General features: G+C 46.4%; 1 protein-coding gene and 1 long non-coding RNA gene across 3 annotated transcripts; one reads left to right on the top strand and one right to left on the bottom strand.

Moving 5' to 3' along the window:
* Positions 1-6,892: 6,892 nt before the first annotated feature.
* Positions 6,893-14,122, bottom strand: SOX8 (SRY-box transcription factor 8). The gene is made up of 3 exons (XM_075899801.2): positions 13,523-14,122; positions 10,366-10,604; positions 6,893-9,150 (listed from the first exon to the last, which is right to left on the bottom strand). Exons 1-3 carry the CDS (start codon positions 13,954-13,956, stop codon positions 8,417-8,419), a joined length of 1,407 nt encoding a protein of 468 aa, XP_075755916.1. The 5' UTR covers positions 13,957-14,122; the 3' UTR covers positions 6,893-8,416.
* Positions 14,123-14,278: 156 nt separating this feature from the next.
* Positions 14,279-18,331, top strand: LOC149523562 (uncharacterized). Of its 2 annotated transcripts, none has more exons than XR_016346905.1 (3): positions 14,279-14,839; positions 15,608-16,658; positions 17,181-18,331. It is a non-coding gene; the product is annotated as an uncharacterized LOC149523562 (long non-coding RNA). The 2 variants fall into 2 exon arrangements; XR_016346904.1 differs by lacking the exon at positions 14,279-14,839 and adding an exon at positions 14,906-15,474.
* The last annotated feature ends 373 nt before the right edge of the window (positions 18,332-18,704 follow it).

Raw genomic sequence — 18,704 nt, forward strand, 5'->3', positions numbered from 1 at the left:
CTAACAGTAAAAAATGTGCAATGAAAGCTGATATCATGCCAGGAAAAATGATAATGCAGAGGACTAGAAGGGAATTTTTTTCTCATCTAGAGAAATGTGGGTATGGTCCATAAAACTAATTTCCTCTTTCTTCCTTAATGGTACTTTCTGTCCAGCTCAGATAAAATAGCAAACAATCATTATTGTCAGTACAAAGAAATGAGGAACTTGTATCTTGTATTTTTCCTGTGATTAACTCAAGAACTCTTTTAATGATAATAGCTTCAGGTCAAAATCTAATCCCTGTTACACCTGAGCTCACTGACTTCAGAGGAATGGCTCCAGCTTTATAACAGCCGTCAGAATTTAGCCCTAGGTAGACAATGGTCTTCACGGATATGAATTGAACTATTGACTCGGTGCAAGTAATTAGTTCTTTCGCTGATTGCTAATGTGCATAGAATATTGCTGAGAGTGAATCTAGGTAGGAGGCTATACTTTTGGTGTGCTGAAAAGTAGCCCTTTGAATATAGAATTTTGTGTAATTCACTTGGAATAAGAAAGTAATCCCATGACTGTAGACTGTTTAGCAGCTTGGCGAACAACTATCTTGCAACTTCCTGGAATTTTATGTTGTAAAGTTTCAGAGGGGTAGCCGTGTTCGTCTGTAATTTAAAAAAAAACAAAAAACCAACAACAAATACTCCTGCAGCACCTTAGAGAGATGGGGAGTGAAAGGAAAGGGGAAAAGAATAATCAATTAGCATTTCCATCCTAAATGAAGCTGATAGAGAGAGCTCTAAAGCACTCCTTTTTTTTCCCTCCTTTCCTTCCCATTCCCATCCCCTCTGTTTCTCTGCTATTTATTTGGAACCTGAGCCCTTTAAAACTCCAGTCACCTGAAGAAGTGGGCTGTGTCCACGAAAGCTCATGACACCATCGACATGTTTTGTTAGTCTCAAAGGTGCTGCAGGACCATTCGTTGTTTTTTACGTTTTTTGAATTTTAAGCTATGTCTAGACTGCACTGTTAAATCAGGAAAAGATACGCAATTTGTGGCATGCAAATTGCGTATCTTTTTCCGATTTACTTTCGAAAGAGGCTCTTTGGAAATTTGGCGCATCTACATGGCGCCAAATTGCGAAAGAAAGTGTTCTTTTGAGCCATCCCTTCCTTATTCCTCGTCGAACAAGGTTTGCAGGGATGTGCAAAAGAGCATGTGCATTCTTTTGGGAAAAAAATCGGAAAAGCAGACATGGACACAGAGTTGCTTTTTCGGGATACTTCTAGCAATGCAGTGCAGACGTAGCTTTGTGGGGGGTGAATCTTTTTGACATTATGGACTGAGCAGGAAGAGTCTGACATAAATATTCAGCACTCGATATTCTAAATTAGAGCTGTATTGGCCAATTATAATTGGTTATCCAAGTCATATGGTATTGTTCCATTCCATGGCTAGATATGTGGCTCAGATACAAAAAAGGTGCCTAACCCCCATTAATATCAATGGGACTGAAGTGCCTAATTCCCTGTGAGGCGCCACGCCACCGTGACTTGTAATGAGGACTTTCAGATGTGACTGTTCAGGAGTGTGAATTTTAAAATCGGCCCCCTGCCAAACACGAGGGAAGGCACACTCGATCTGGGAAACCTTTGTGTTTTCCGTTAAAAGCATTTTCGGATAAAGAGCGTCTAGATTGGCAGGACGCTTTTCCGCAAAAGCACTCTAAAAGTGTGTCTAGATTGGCACGGACGCTTTTCCGCAAAGCACTTTCAGCACTGCCATGCTGCTCCTGCCCTCTGCTGTGGAACTGCCCCCACCCCCTAGGCCCAGGAGCCGCTTGCTTGCTGTGCAGGGCATGGGAAGAAGAGGAAGGGGTGCTGATGTCAGGGTGACCCTCCTTCCACCGTGTACCCTATCTCCACAGAGCAGAGGGGGGGCAGGGATGGAGAGTTTTCTGGCTGCTTTTAGGAGTGGGGCAGGGCCCGAGTAGGGGTGAGCCTGCCTTAGCCCCGTGCACCACCATCCAGAAGCCACCTATGGTAAATGGTGCCTGGCTGGAGCCTGCATTCCAAACCCCAGCCCCAGTCCTGAACCCCCTCCCGCACCCCAAGCCCCTGAGTCCCCCTGCACCCAAATTCCCTTCCAGAGCCTGCACCCATCCTGCGCCTCAACTCCCTGCCCCAGGCTCAGCTCAGAACCCCTGGCACACTCCAAATCCAAATCCAATCCCAAGATCAGAGACCACATCCCCCTCCCTTGCACCCTAAACCTCTACCCCCAGCTGATCAACGTGAGTGAGGGTCGGGAGGGACGATGGAGTGAGCAGGGGCGGGGCCTTGGAGAAGGGGCCAGAAGGAGGCAGGGCAAGAATGTTTTAGGTTTGAGGTGGATCCTGGATTGCGTTTAAATTCAAAAAGTGATCCCGTGCTTAAAAAGGTTGGAGACCCCTGCTCTAGAAGATGGTACTTCCCAGAATGTTGCTAAAGCATCAACCAATCCGTATTTGCAGTGATGTCATTCTCTTTGGGAGTGGGCTGTACTTTCACCCCTGATGACCTGCTGCTCCTCCCGCCCTCATGCAGGCTAAACTCCCAGTGACTGGTGTATTGAGAATATGTTCAGCACAAACATAGGCATGAGCGAGGAAACTGTTGGGGCTCATTTCTAGTTGCTGATCATTCTCACCCCATTCCTACCCGTCCTAACTTCCATTAATTTACCTAGGGTTTTTTTTTTTTTATCCTGTTAAAGTCCTGGTCTTCAGAATATCCTCTGGCAAGGAGTTCCACAGGTTGACCATGAACTGTGTGAAGAAAAACTTCCTTTTTGTTTGTGTATGGCTAGACTGCGGGAGGGTTTCAGGATACCGGAACGCATTTGTTCTTCCCCTTTTTTTTTGCGGAAGAGCAAACGCGCTCTTTTGGAAGCCCCTGTATTCCTCGTTCTATGAGGAAGAAGGGGGCTTCCGAAAGAGGGGTTTTTTTCTGACATTTGGCCCTGTCTAGGTGGGCCAAATATCAGAAAAGCTTCCGACAAGCTTCTTTGACTTTTAACCAAACCAAAACTTTCAGGATGGCATTAAATACACGCCCCTCTGTACATGGAGCTGTTTAGCTAAAAGCCACGTGCCAAATTCATCCTCGGACACTGAAACAAAACGCAAAAACAAAAACAAAACTGATTAATTTGTCCCGGTGGATTTTTTTTCTTTTAGTCTTGAAAATATTCTCAGACCAGGGTTTATTTTAAGTAGGCCTGTACTCCACACTCAGCCCCACTGATTTCAGTAGGCCTGCTCGTGGGCTGACCTGGAGAAAAGGCACTCCCCGGTGATTCTGAATCTGGCCTTACCCATTTTATGGAATGAACAGGTTTAGTGCCAGTTTTAGTGTTTTGCGCGTGTGCTTTCTTGTTGTTTGCATGAGAATAAACATTGCCTTTGGAGCATCACAGAGTCAGTCGCTTCTGATGAATCCTCGATGGCTGTTTCACAGGCAATGGTGCGAAACAAAGACTTTGTGTTGCCCCATGTTGTCCTTTGGCTTTTACTGGGTGCCTTGGTGCCCTACAAGACATATCCCTGCATGGATCGAGTTTGCCTTCACTAATTGAGAATAGCTAATTCTGAGGCAGAAGCTCATATACCTATGATTACAGCATAAGAATGGCCATACGATCAGACCAAAGGTCCACTAGCACAATATCCTGTCTTCTGACAGTGGCCAATATCAGGTGCCCCCGAGGGAACAAACAGGGAATCAAGTGATGTATCCCATCACCCATTCCCAGCTTCTGACAGAGGCTAGGGACACCATTCCTACCCATCCTAACTTCCATTAATTTACCTAGGTTTTTTTTTTTTAATCCTGTTAAAGTCCTGGTCTTCGAATATCCTCTGGCAAGGAGTTCCACAGGTTGACCATGCACTGTGTGAAGAAAAACATCCCTTTTGTTTGTGTATGGCTAGACTGCGGGAGGGTTTTGGGATACTGGAACGCATTTGTTCTTCCCCTTTTTTTTTGCGGAAGAGCAAACACACTCTTTTGGAAGCCCCTGTATTCCTCATTCTACGAGGAAGAATGGGGCTTCCGAAAGAGGGTTTTTTTCTGACATTTGGCCCAGTCTAGGTGGGCCAAATATCAGAAAAGCTTCTTCCGACAAAAGCATCAGAAAAAGATACGCAAAATGCACTGTGCATTTTGCGTACCTTTTTCTGACAAAAACTTATAGTCTAGCCGTACCCTTTCTTTTAAATCTACTACCTACTAATTTCATTTGGTGACCCCTAATTCTTGTGTTATGGGAGCAAGTAAATAGCTTTTCCTTATTTACTTTCTTCACACCAGTCATGATTTTATAGGCCTCTATCATATCCCCCTCTTAGTCTCTTTTCAAAGTTGAAAAGTACAAATTGTATTACTGTCTCCTCCTATGGCCGCTGTTCCAAACCTCTAATCATTTCTGTGGCCCTTTTCTGAACTTTTTCCAATGCCAAGGTATCTTTTTTGAGATGAGGCGACCACCTCTGCACGCAGTACTCAAGATATGGGCACTCCATGGGTTTATACACAGGCAATAAGACATTCTCTATCCCTTTTTGGACAGGCAGAATTTCTGACGGTCACGGGGATTTGATTCAAGCTGAACTGCAGAGTTTGCAGAGATGTATTTCAATGCCAGAAAGTCACCCCTGTGGTTCAGGTAGTAAGATATACCCACAGGAAGGGAGAAAGTGGAGACAGAGAAGTTTAAATGAGAGCATCTAGTCCTATATTAGGTAGCATTGACAGTGGGAGCACTCAACTGGGACTCAGGAGGCTTAGTTTCTATTCCGAGCCTGCCACTGGCCAACTGGACGACCTTGGGCAAATCACTTCACCCTTTCTGTGCCACAGTGTCCCCAGTTTGTAACACGGGGTAATGATATCCACCTCCTTTCTAAAGTGCTTAAACACCGAGAAGTCCAGTGGCACCTTATAGACATAGGGTACATCTACACTAGCCCCCTAGTTCGATCTAGGGAGGCTAATGAGGGCGACCGAAATTGCAAATGAAGCACGGGATTTAAATATCCCGTGCTTCATTAGCATGTTCCTGACCGGTCACCATTTTTAGAACTTGACTAGCCCAAAGTAACTGCCCGCGTCTACACGCGGCAGTGAAACAGGATTCTGAATTAAAGCCCTAAATCGACTTAGCTGGTAAACCTCATTGCAGGAGGAATAACAGCTAATTCGAGTTAGGGCTTTAATTCGGAATCCCCGGGAACATGCTAATGAAGCGCAGGATATTTAAATCTCGCGCTTCATTTGCAATTTCGGTCGCCCTCATTAGCCTCCCTAGATCGAACTGGGGAGCTAGTATAGACGTACCCGAACAGATTTATTGGAGCATAAACTTTCGTGGGCAAAGACCCACTTCGTCAGATGCTCCAATAAATCTGTTGGTCTATAAGGTGCCACAGGACTTCTCCTTGTTTATGCAGATTCAGACTAACACAGCTACCCCTCTGATATTTGTAAAGTGCTGTGCGGTCTACTGATGAGAAGCATAATAGAGGACACATAGGAGTTAAGTTGTGTAGGACCGGGGTAGGTTCGTCATCACTTTTACCTCTACCGCCCAAAAACATGCCCTGCGAGTTTGACTGGGCCCAGTCTTGCACAGAGCAGAAGCTCATTAGCTGTCCTAAAAGTCTGAGATTTTAGGATGCTCAGCATTTTTCAGGATTGGGTCCTTAGGACCAAATGTTCTTACTGCTCCCATTCTGAGCCACCACCACGTTTTCAGTCGCATGGTGAGTTCCAGTGGCATTCCAAGCTCCCATTGTAAATTACGTGTTGTGGGACAGATCGGCCACCAGATCAAATTTATTAACTTCAGCGGTGCTGTGATTTACAGAAGAGAAGGCTCTGGCCAGACACAGGCATTTTTTAGACTTCGTTATTTAAAGGTGGGGGTTTTCCCATTGGTGACACGGAGAGATGTTTGAGATAGCACATATGAGGCTGTGCTATTACATGTGATACTACTTTTTTTTTTTTGGTAAAGGAAACTCTAGGAAGGGACTGCATCGCTTTTCTGTGGAGTTGAACAATCTCCGTTTTGCTCAGGGCTAACGAGCTAGGCTACTGCTCGAAGCTCGTGTTGTAATCAGGAGGGGAGAGAGGGGGAATTTCTCTTCCGAAAGCTGCCGAGGAACTTTGGCTTCCAGTGTAATAAAGTAATTTTGCCAGCAGTTTTGTAAATGAGCACAGAGAAAATGGTGTCCTGTTACAGACGCTTTGGCAAGATCGCTCTTGGCACATCCTGCAACCAGCAAATTCACTTTGGGATTTTGTTCTTCACAGACTTTATTAATATTCTCTACGTTCATTAATTGTCATCACATTTATATTCCCGGGTTAAAAGATTTTCCAGCGCTGGCCTGAAACCAAGTCACAAAATGTAACTATGTTGATGACTGTATTTTTTTAAATAAAAAACCACTGCAAGCAACATATAATTTTGTTGCCATTATAATTAAGAGCTCGCCCGCCAGACAACAGAATCTGTTGCTTTTTAAAATTCCAATACACTGTAGAGAATGAAATAAACTTGATTTAAAACCGGGGCATTCAATCCTGAAAATCTTTACTCCTGTGAGTATTTCCACGGAACTCCTTGAGATGAGTTTGTATGAGAATGGAAATCTTTGTGTAACCCTGACTCAGTCCCATCCTTTCTAAATGCTGGTGAAACAGCAGTAGGAGATGGGAGATATTCGTGAAAGCAACAACAACAACAAAATCCCTGGTCTCTTATTTCACGTGAATCGCAAGTAAAACGTTTCTTTTTCTAGTTTTGTTTTCCAAGTTTCTTTTAAGTGCAGAGATTTTTTTTAATATAATGAAAACAAAAAACACATGGTTGATAAAAAGCCATTTGTTTAATTTTATCAAATTGATCTGTACAAAAGTTAGCATTGCTTAGTCAGAAGCTAGTGAACAGAACAGATAAGTAACAGCTGAAAATCTTCCAAACTTTATACAGAAAAATAGATTGCATAAAAATGAGTTTTCTGTAACTTCCCCCGTCCCACAAACCCAAAAGGAAATATGCAAAAAATACTTTTAGAAAAAGAGTAGGAAACATAGAAAAGGTAAAAAGAAGATAATCTCTGAAATGTGTTTAAAGATTTACAAAGTTTTTAAAAGGCACAAGTTACCATAAAATAGATGGTTATTATATGCTCAGCATACAATGGAAGAAGTAGAAATATATCAATGAAATATTAGTCTAAAACTAAGTACCTAAAAAAATTTAGTGGAGAAGGTTTTAGTTTCACAGCTTGATGGATAACATCTGGTCCCTAGAAGCCAAACTTAAAGTGGAACTCAGTCCGTAATACCTCATTAAATTACACCTTTCTGTAAACTCGTCTTGGTTCCGAAAGTGTTCAGAAATTCAGTGACGCCTTCAATCCAATTTAATATCTTAAAAGCAGCTGGCAAAGAGAATCCAAACTGCCCTGCTCCTTTTCCCATAATTTAGCCATCGAATTTAATTAATAACTTTTGCGTCCCTCCCTTCCTTTTATGGTTTTAGATATGTGTGTCAATTTTACGTTCATGACTGGCTATGTGTGACAGTATTTCAGCCCCTCTCTCAAACATGTTCTGCAGTGGTTAAAAAAAAAAAAAAAATACTCATATTACCATTTTATTGTATCATCTCCACTAATTTTATATCCCCCTCTGACCCATCTTTAAATTTTTTAAAAATTCTACTTTTTGCACAAAAATTACTTCATTAATTAAAAAAGACAAAATAATACAGAACATAAATACATATTAAACAGATTTCCAATAATAAAAAAAAAAACCCAAACACTTTTAAGCTTCCAAAAAACAAAAAATGAATGTTAACTACAGCCAAACCTTGCTTAGAAAGAACTCTTGACTAAAACACACACCTCAGACATTTAACTGGTTGGTCCTAGCCGACTCGGCTATGTTCCCATAAGATCGTTATATGGAATAGCGGAAATGCTTTGTATATATTAATTGGTCCTAGTGAGTTCTTGCCTCCAAGGCTGGTCCGTATCTCACATTGCAATAGACCCTTAAAGTCTCGTACATCTTTCTGGTTTTGCACTCAGACGTTCAAAACTAAGAAGTTCGCTTCAGTCCTCACAGAGGAGTCACGCAGTTTTGTCCTTCATTTACTCAAAAAGGAATTTCCCATCCGTTAGTTTTTTTGTTTGTTTTCATTAAAGAAAAATAGAACTCTGTCTTTTAAAGTTTGGCGATTTCGAAGCAACAGACACCCAGTCCCAATGAATAGAGTTCCCAGTGGCTCAGCAGGCACTTAAGAATTTGCCACGGCACTCCACTTTGTTTTTCTTCATTCCTTCATTAGTGCATATAGTTTTGGGAAGATTCCTTCCAGCCTCTAAGGCCTCGTCAGGGTTGTGTAGACGGGCTGGTCCCAGTTAGCCGTGGGGCTGTGAGCAGGAGGGATGGATAAGCCGTTCAGGATGGGTGTGGCGTAGGGGCGCCGGGAGGAATGGAAATACGGATACTGGTAAATGCTGGAGGGGTAGCCGGAGTAAGGGTTGTAGTAATTCGAACTCTGGAGGTCTGTGTAGTCGCACTGCGAGCTGGAGAAAGAAGCCGCAGCTGTTGGGGTGGATGCCGTAGTGGCACACGCCTGTGCACTGTAGGAACCATAGTCGGAGTGAGATGGAGACCCATGGGACTGATCGCTGTAATGACTGGGGCTGAGCTGCTCCGTTTTGATATGGGGTCTCTGCTGGCCAGTTTCGTTTAAAGTCGGGGACACCGAGGATGGGCTTTTGTGAGTCCAAACTTGGGCTGCTCCACTGCTGCCGTTGGCTGAATGGGAATAAGAAGGGCCGTACGGGCCCGTGGAAGCGTTCTGCCCATGGTCAGCCGGCATGGCGGAGTGGCCGTTCAGTGGCAAATACTGGTCGAGCTCCCGCACGTCAAAGGTCTCCATGTTAATGACCTCGCTGCTGAGTTCGGAGATGTCCACGTTGCTGAAGTCTATGTTCTGACGGCCACTCTCCACTAGGCGGCGCCCCTCGTGTTTCAGCTCCTGTTTGCTCCCATGATGGAGGTCCGTTTTAGGGGTGGTAGGAGGGGTGGGTGGTCCGTGAGTTTGCCCTAAGGACAAAAGCAGATTTTGAAAATTCAAGGACAGGATGGACATTTGGGAGGGTGGAGAACAGGCAGTGTAGCATCGTTTAGCTATTCATATGCTCAAACACAGGATCTTTCAATAAAACACTGAATCAAGAAAACACTCGGATGCTGGGTAGATGAAGTCATCATAGCTACTGAGCCAGTGAACCAGGACTCAGTAGCCACTGATCCCAAGCTAAATGTTTTTGTGGGGCTCCATGAAATCTTTGAAGTGGCAAAGACATCTAAAACCAATTCCTTGGCCAGAAAGTGCAAGTGAGGGTCACTGCAATGGAAATGACTCGGATTTTCATTTAAAGGGCAACAAATGAAAACAAGTTATTCTGTATATAAACCTCCGTACTAGTGCAAACTTAAAGCAAAGGGAGTGGGGGAGGAAAACCTTGCAGACAGGGTTCATAATTCAGAGAACAAACATGTCTGAAATTACAGGACATTAGCAATACTTTTGGAATCTGTCAACAGAAAAAGTTTGCCAATTCAGAATCCAGAAGAGTTGGGACGAGATCAATCGTCTTGATCTCTCGGGCTTGTTCTTCAGGCATCTTCAACATTACCCATTCATAACGATCCCTGATCATATCGCAATTAACGCTCTCTCCTGCCCCCTCCATCTTGATACATTAGAGACCGTTTGAAAATGCACGTTTACTTTCTAAGTAATAAGATTTAGCCCCATCAATGGGTGTTCTTATATCACAGGCATCACTAAGGTATGTGGGACTTTCTGTTATCTCCAACAGAACTACATAAGAGGATTTCACTCGAGGGCCCCATTCCTTCAAACACGTGTAGGATTTTAAGGGCTACTTGGGGTAGTTAAGTGATAGAAATATAGCCGTGTTAGTCTGGCGTAGCTGAAACAAAATATAGGACTATGTAGCACTTTAGAGACTAACAAGATGGTTTATTAGATGATGAGCTTTCGTGGGCCAGACCCAGTGGTCTGGCCCACAAAAGCTCATCATCTAATAAACCATCTTGTTAGTCTCTAAAGTGCTACATAGTCCTATATTTTGTTTGGGGTAGTTAAGTGTGCGTGGAAGCAGTCGCAGGCTAGACGTGAAAGCAGGAATTTTCCCTTTTGTTTATTAGACAAACACTGACTGTTCATCTGCCAAGATCATAAATCTTTGCAAGTTTCAAGACACCACAGTACAAATCCAGACTTCCTACCTGTGTGATCACTGTGATGGTGAGAATCCCCCACACCTCCTAGCCCGGTATCTGCTTTGTAGATCTGGCTCCCTGCATGATGGCTGAGCTCCGCTCCTGAATCAGAATCACTCTGGCCAGCTTTTACACTTTTCCTCCTCCGTGGCTGGTATTTATAATCCGGATGATCCTTCTTGTGCTGAACTCTGAGCCTCTCGGCCTCTTCCACAAAGGGACGTTTCTCGTTTTCACTTAGCAAACTGTTTTATATTTTAAGAAAGGAAAAAAAACAGTAATGTATACGTTTCTTAAAAAGCAAAATGCAAATGTCCATCGTGTTTTCAGACATTTCTCTCTCTAACATACAGGCACTGATTCAGCAAACCAGTACTTTAAATCACAACATATATTTTCAACTGTAACAAGAACCCTTTGCTTTACTCGTTGCATGTATTGCAAATATCAGCTAAATAGCTGTTAAAGCATCCACTCTGGATATCAGTCACTGGGCAAAATATAGTCGTTGGTTTTTATTTTAAATGCAAGTATCCTGCTCCTAAATATTACTGCTATATTTCATATGTAAGTCATATGACAATCACTTTTGATCATCTCCAGTTCTGATCACAAGCCACAGACTTGCGAAGAACCAATCAATTTAAAAGCAAATCAAATATTTCATTTAAAGATTTTTTTTTTTCTTCTGGGCTCTTTTTTGAAAACTTTCCACTGATATCTAAACCATAGCTTTTTTTAATGTAGAAATCCTGCTCATCAGAACAAATACATGGAATGTTTCACTTTGTGTGTCATCTTAAATAATTAATTTTTTAACAATCTGATGGGCACAAAGGAAAAAGAGCTGTAGTCCAACTTGCCAAAAGCAGCATAAACAAATTTTAAACTAGATGCTTTCCAGGAAACTATTAGTACTAGACAAATTTAAACATAAATGTTGAGTATATAAATAAATTTGTGTTGAAAGAACAAAAAAAAAAAACTCATGAAAAGAGCAGTCCATTAAAAAAAAGATATAAAAGGTATAAATTGCATTACATAGTTCATTTTAAAGCTCGTTAAATACGCAAATGTGCACAACAAATATTACAAAGAAAAGCCACTAAAGTTACAGCTAAAAAAACCCCCTCACTGTTTCCTTGTAGTAGAAATACAGAGAATCCACCCATCATAAAAAGTTGGCGGAAAAGGAGCAAAACAGACAGAAGTTTCCCAAGTATTTAATTATGCTGCTGAGCGCCAAGAAGAATCCTGCACCCTTAATCGGCAGGAATGGCCACAGCTGGGGCAGACTGTTCCTACTGAAAGGGCATGTCTGTAATGGTTACGTTGCAGTAACGCTCTCAAACTTCCAGCCTGTAGACTCGGCGTCTCTCTATAACAGGACTTGCTAATGAATGAACCCGGCCCTTCATATGGCTGCCTCGTGGAAGAATTCACGGCAGTCCAGTGACTGCTGGGAATTCCACCGTTCCTTTCAGCAGAGTAGGATCGGGCTCACGCATTCAAGCAAAAAAAAACAAAAAAAAAAAACCTCACTGATGCCTTGAGGGATTAGGCCTTCTATTAGTATTTGGTCCGAGGGCCCGTAACCTGAGTGACCGTTATCATTTGTTCTTTGCTACGTGTTCACCCCGATCACAGGCAGTTCCTTTTTCCCTGCCTTGAAGTTTCACAAAAATGTTTTGGTCAGGGGGAGAAACTTAACGCAGAACAGCAACCGGTTGCTTTTTTTTCGAGGCTCCGTGGCTTGAGAGCTCTGTGTCCCTCAGATAGGTCCAGCCTGAAAAATTCCACCAGAATCTAACTTTGTAGACTTGTCTACAACCCTACAAATATCAGAAAGGCTGGTGCTTTTTGCACGGATATTTCCCCCTGCTGTAACTGAAGAAAGTTAGATAGCCAATTGTCCAGGAGCAGGGGTAGCTATAGGTAACTTTGTTCCCCTGCGTTCTTGGACTGTCCCTCTCTTGTGGGTGTGTTAATAAGGACAATTCTCCCCTGCTACACAAAACGGGGATTATAAACTCTTACTCTAAAGTGCAGAACTTGTAAACCAGACCCTCTGAGCATGGCAGGAGCAGCCAGCTCCATTCTCCGGCTTTCTTCAGTGGTTGAAAGGCAGGGGTAGGAGCCCTTCTCTATGACTTTTCAAAACTAGTTTGGCCTTCCCAGTAAGCAGCCATGGGGGAAAGCTGTGCCCTGAGTAGAGAGGAACTACTGGGACCTCTGGACCTTTTCTACAGTAAAATGATCCCACTTTCGTTTGCTAGATTCTAAAACGGGAGCATCTCCTGTCTGATCTCCACCACTCCTTGCAATGTGGTGCTACGGAAAACCGCCCCTATACAAAGCGTTGTGGAGGGTGTGTACACTGTGTGTGTGTCTGGACATGGGGCCTGTGCTGCATATGTGTATTATGCATGTAGATTGCCACACATATGCATATGCAGTGTGATGCCTACTGTGTGTCTGGTGCATGTGTGTCTGTGTGTAGTTCATGATGAGTAGGTGCCAGCTATGCCTGGGATGCATGTTGTGTGTGGTGCGTATATGCACGATGCATGCTCTCTACAGGGCATGGTGTGTGTGTGCAAGCCATGCCTGGACTGTATGCAGATATGTTGTGTGGGTAAACTGTGTGCAGTGTCTATGCGCTTAAAGCGTGTGCAAACCTGAGGCTTATGTAGATATGTTGTGTGTGTAAATCATGTGCGGTTTCTATGTGACTGGTGTGTGCGCATATGTGCGGTTCCTATGTGACTGGTGTGTGCGCATATGTGCAAGCTATGCTAGGCCATGTGCAGATATGTTGTATGTGTGTGTAAACAGTGTACAGAGCCTATGTGTCTGGTGGGAGTGGGTAGGGGTGAGCGCATGCATCAGCCATGGATAGGTACCTTGTGTTAGTGTGTAAATGGTTGCCAGTGCCTATATGCCGTAGACACGTGTGTGCGCAAGCCATGCCGGCATGTTACATGTGAGCCGACACACGGTGTGCGGTGCCTCTGTGCCTGGCACACGTGTGCGTGTGAGCCACGCCAGGCTGTGTGCGCACCGTGCCTGGTGCACGCCTACGCCTGCCCATCGAGGCCCCAGGTGGGCACGGCCCGCTCCCTCCCGCCGCCCCGCCGGGGTGCCCGCTCCCCGCCCCACTCACCGCCAGAGCTTGCCCAGGGTCTTGCTGAGCTCGGCGTTGTGCAGATGCGGGTACTGGTCGGCCAGCTTCCTGCGGGCGGCCTGCGCCCACACCATGAAGGCGTTCATGGGCCGCTTGACGTGCGGCTTGGCCTTGAGCGCCCCGCTGCCGCGCACGGGCATGGGCACCAGGCTCCAGTCGTAGCCCTTCAGCACCTGCGACACGGCGTCCCGGATGCAGGCGGGGAAGCGCTCGTCCACCTCGGCCGCCTCCCCCTTGGCGCCGGCGGGCGGGCGCGGGGCGGGGGCCGGCGGGGCGCAGCCCAGCCCCTCCGAGCCGGCGGGGGACAAGGGCGCGTCGGAGTCCGAGTCCACGTGGGACATGGAGCTGGCGGTGCCCGCCGGGCTGCAGGGCGGCTCCAGCGCTTTGTCGCGCTCCTCGGTCATGGCGAGCATGGGGGGGAGGGGGCGCTGCAGGCTGGGACCCCCCTTTCCCCTCCGCTGTGGCCCCAAGGCAGCCGCAGGGTCCCGGCGCAGCCTCCCCGGGACGCGGCCGCGCTGCCCAGATGCGCCCCAGATGCGCCGCGCTGCCCGGCCCGCCGCGCTCCGCTCCACTGCCGAGCTGCGGGCAAGAAGTTTCTTTAAGCGGCGGGCGAGCGGCCCCGCCTCCCGCCCCGATTGGACGGAGGAGGCGTTCTCATTTGCATCGCCACGCCCCTCTCCGCTCTTAAAGAGACAGCGTCTTCTCCTCTTCTTTCCCCCCCCCCCCCCCTTAGGATGGTTTTCCTTCTCCCCATGTGAGTGCTCCGAGCTGGCGTGTGCCCTGCTGGCTTTTAAAAGGGAGGGTCTGGAAGGTGCTGGGTCCTGCCGGGAGGGCAGGGGACTGGACTTGACCGCTGGAGCTTCCTTCTGGTGCTAGCGTGCCATGATTCTGGGAACAAGGAAGGAAGGGCCTTGTCACACGGGTGGGGCGTGGAGGGCTCCTTTGGGTTTTCGGGTGCAGGAGTCCCGAAAGGGGAAGTGCTTTGAGGAATGTGCTGATGGGGGAAGGCAGAGATAGGAAGCCTCTGGTTTGGTTCATTTCACTTCTTGGCAGGCAGTGAGCCCTAGTGGCAGTGGCAAAGGCGGGAGATGTCGCAGGCTGGCGCAGCACCTCCGGCCTTCCCAAAGCAGGGTCCCAGGGTGCTCCCCCGTGGCCGGAAGGGATTTCATCCCTGGAGGGGTCCGGCGCATGGGGTCCCTGAACGCAGAGAGCTAGACTCCAGGCTCAGCAACCAGGACACCATCCCCTTTATTGTCTGAAAAAGAGAGGGCAAAAGAAGGTTTCCCCCTTCTGGTGGTAAGTCACTTGGTGCCATGGCGTTTTAGACACTGATCTGGGTTCCTTGGGGCGGGGGCGGGGGGGATCGTATGCGTGTGCGAGGGGTGGATTTTACAGATTTCAGCGCGAGGACACGTTTCCTTGTGAATTTAGACCCTTTCTAAATCAAACGGATCCCATCTATTTGCCCTCCACCCCCACTCCAAAAAGCCCCCCGCCCCCGCCATTGGGCTATAGGATGGTCACATCCGCAGAGGCCCCCGCAGAAAAGTGCAGCGACGGGGGGAGGGGTGGAATGTTGGCGTCCCTTAGAACGTCTGAGGGACACTTTGGAACGTTCCGTGTGTGTCCAAGGTTCCACGCTGGAACCCTGGGCCCAGCTGGCAGGCGCGCGAAGGGTTAATCATACCTTGCGTTCGGCGTGTAGCACTCCCAGGCGCTCAGCGAAGAGGCCAGCTTGCTGGGCACGGAGCGCGACACGGGGCCGCAGAAAGTGGCCGGGGCAGAGGCCTTAGGAGCAGGGCCCGATCTTCTTTGGAAAGCGGACCTGGGCGCCTGGGAGTGAAAACTTCCCCAGTGAAAACCTATCGATCCGTCCAGCTGTTGGTTTCAGGGACGAAATCCAGCCAAACGAATGCATTGATCGTTTCAAGGTGCGGCGAGGTGGGGTGTGTTTACACAGGGGGTGACTCCTGTTTACAAAGAGAAGCGGGGGGAGGAGGGGAGTGAGGTTTCTGGGGCGGGGAGGAGGGTTAATTACCCCCTTTCCTTTTTGGGGGGGGCAAGGTTTGGCTGTAAAGTGCATGCCAGCGTCTCCAGCAAATCTCACCTCCATCCCATACACCACAAAAAATCACCTTCGCAAGGCTTTTAAGGGAAGACGGTTCTACCTCAAGCGGCTAATCCGGAGCCGGTGGATTTCGCATCTGTGCGAAAGCAAAACCAGGCGGAGGGTTTGTTTAAACACGACAGCAAATATTAACCCAAGTCCCGGCGCTGGATTTAGAAAAGCCACCGCCGGCTGCAAGCCCTGGCTCTGTTTATAGACGGCTAATTAATTTTCTCCAATAAATTGCCTCAGTTTGAAGGCTCCTTTCTAGGCACAAACATCCTTTTGTGGCTAAAGTTGTACGTTTAAGCGCTTCGCGGACCCATTGCCTTCTTCAAATACGTACGCCTCCCTAGCTATTATGCCCGCACTGGGAAAATGCGGCTACTCAGTCACCAATAGACGCGCAAACAGAAACGCGGCCGTATACACCTTTGAAAGTAAGATGAGTGCCTCTGCTGTAACCCACGGAGCAGGGCAGAGGCGCTTCGCTATTGAAACAGTTTCCTCGGGCGTGAGCGCTTCAAATGAAAGGCAGCTCTGGATTTCCAGACGCTTGGGGATTCAAAACTCGGAGTGGGTTCGAAAACTTCGCGAACTTCATTCCGCTCCGATAGAACCCAGCTGCCAGGTTTGGTTAGATACCAGGGAGGATTTGGCCATACGGGAAAAGGCTGCCTGGATGTTTACACCTTCTGGTGTTTTGGTCCGCTTCCTCGAGTGAAGGCCACAATTTAGGGGTTGAAAACACCAATTCACTGCCAATGAATATGTGCATTTCACGCGTGTCCTGAATCAGAAGTGGCTTTTGAAATACAGGGGGGATCTATAGCCCCGTCCCATTTTTGATCTTTTGCGTGCACACGGGTTTTCCCTGTGCCTTAAATCGTTGCACCCTTTATTCCGGGTGGTGTGGGAAGCGAATCTGGAGCGCAGAGAGGCCCCAGAGAGACAAATAAAAACCAGGAGAAGGCCACGCTGCATTATAAGCTTGTCCATCACCCGAAGGTAAGAATGATTTTTCAGGGCATTCAACTGCCAGTAGGATTCAAAGAATAGCACTGGGAGATCTCACTGGCCCACTATTAATGTCTGGCTCCTTTTTAAGGAAAAGGGGAAGTTCACAGAGTTGTTATGCTTAAGGATTTTCGAGCAGGTGCGATTTTATAATGATGGGAGATCGCTGTGTGTCAATGTGCGCGCCCACAAACCTACCGCGCTGCGCGCACATTGTAAATTACACGGCTAACATACACCATTTCATCCTAGACAAATCTGGGGCATGCCATGACCCAGACTTCCGGCATAATACATGGCTGGGACGTGTTTAAAGTTACCTGTAGAGCTAGGACACCCACTTGCTGTTTCCTGGGTTGTATCCCGTGGGGCTAAATTCCTGCTTCTTCGCTAGATACATACACCTCTGCCCAAAATTCCTCCCCGTTTCTGTGTTTGAAATGATCGCTGCTTGGACTGCCACAATCCAACCTCAAAGTACCAGATTGTCACGCTTTGCTGTTATTCTTGCAGTGACAATTAGGAACGCGAATAGACTTTCGCCTCATTCTGGAAGACACGACAAAAGAAATTGACACACAATCCCATCACACTGGAACTATCCGACAACAATCTGCCTCTCTTCCCATCCCCCGCCTCACAACCCCACACGCACACCTTGGCGTCTCTCCAAGGGCTTGGTCCTGCTTGGAAAGAGATGAAATTAATGACCGGGGATGGGCGAGTCCAGAAAGACACCTGTAAACGCGAGAAAGCCAGGAACCCGTGGCTTTCCCAGTGTTGCATTCTCATCAGGTCAGTTTCACTCGGTGGTCAGCTCGCCGGAGTCTTGGATTCGTTCCCTCCTTTCAAAAGAATTCTCTGTAACAATCCTAAAGACAAATTGCGGTGGATTTATTTTAAGGGACGGCAGTGTTGGCTGTTATTCTTGTATCACGTTAGATCAACTGTTCCATCAAGAGTTCACATTAAAAACAAACAAACAACCCTCTGATTTGATCCACATGGTTTCTCATTTTGGTTAAAATGCGTTTGGGGTTTGTTTGGGGAGGGGGGCCATTTCCCCCTGTCTTTCCAACTAAGCCCCTTCTCCCCTCCCCTGGCAGAATAAAACTGAAGCATTTGATTCTAATTATGGTTGGCAATTATAAATCACAAAGAGATCAAATGAAAAATTACATTTATAGCTGCTGCTTTCTTCCATAAAGTGGAATACAGAACAATTGAGATTTACAAGGGAAATTACAAAATGTGTGAATGTTTCCAATATGAAAAGGTTTTTTAAAAAAAAAAAAACCCAGCCAGTGACATGTTTTGTTAGTGTTCTTGTTTATTAACTGTGATGTACAGACATTTTGAAATTAAAAGTATAAACTGCAGTAACTGTAATTGGAACCATGCATGTGTCTGTACACACGCACACACGCTGCAGGGAATTACTTAGGCATCCATCAACATCCAAATCTCACAATGATTATCACTCCAAATGTTAGTGTACGCGGATCCATCCAGGGTTTTTTTTTTCCTTTCTAAAATGGGCCCCTTTGCTTATTTGTGTCATTTTCCGAGACGGCTACAGTTCTCAGTTTGCACAAAATTATCCTGTGGGCTGTAAACAAATACAAACCATTAAACGTTAACAAAAAATCAACTGGAAGAGATGTAGCCCTGTATTACAGAAACAATCCGTGTCACGGGGTTAGAACTGCAGTCTGGGAATTTTGCACAAGTCCTCAATAAGGGCCTGATCCAAAAGCCATTGAAGTGAATGGAAAGATTTCCTTTGATTTCCAGAGGCTTTCCTGCTATCCTGTACTCAGCCTGAAACTCCGTGGGCTTTTCCTACTAATCATGCACATTTCTATAATGCCTGTCATGTCAGGCTCTCAAGACACTTGAGTCCCATTCATGACTTCAGTCTCACAGCATCCCGGAGCAAGGTAAATAACCTCAAACCCATGGTACAGGTGGCTGAAGCAAAGCTGTTACATGGATTGTGCAGTTCACCTTACCCCAGACAGAGCCTATGGTGAACCA

The sequence above is a fragment of the Pelodiscus sinensis genome, chromosome 15, assembly GCF_052426305.1.
Source record: "Pelodiscus sinensis isolate ZL-2025 chromosome 15, ASM5242630v1, whole genome shotgun sequence".
Lineage (NCBI taxonomy): Eukaryota > Metazoa > Chordata > Testudines > Trionychidae > Pelodiscus > Pelodiscus sinensis.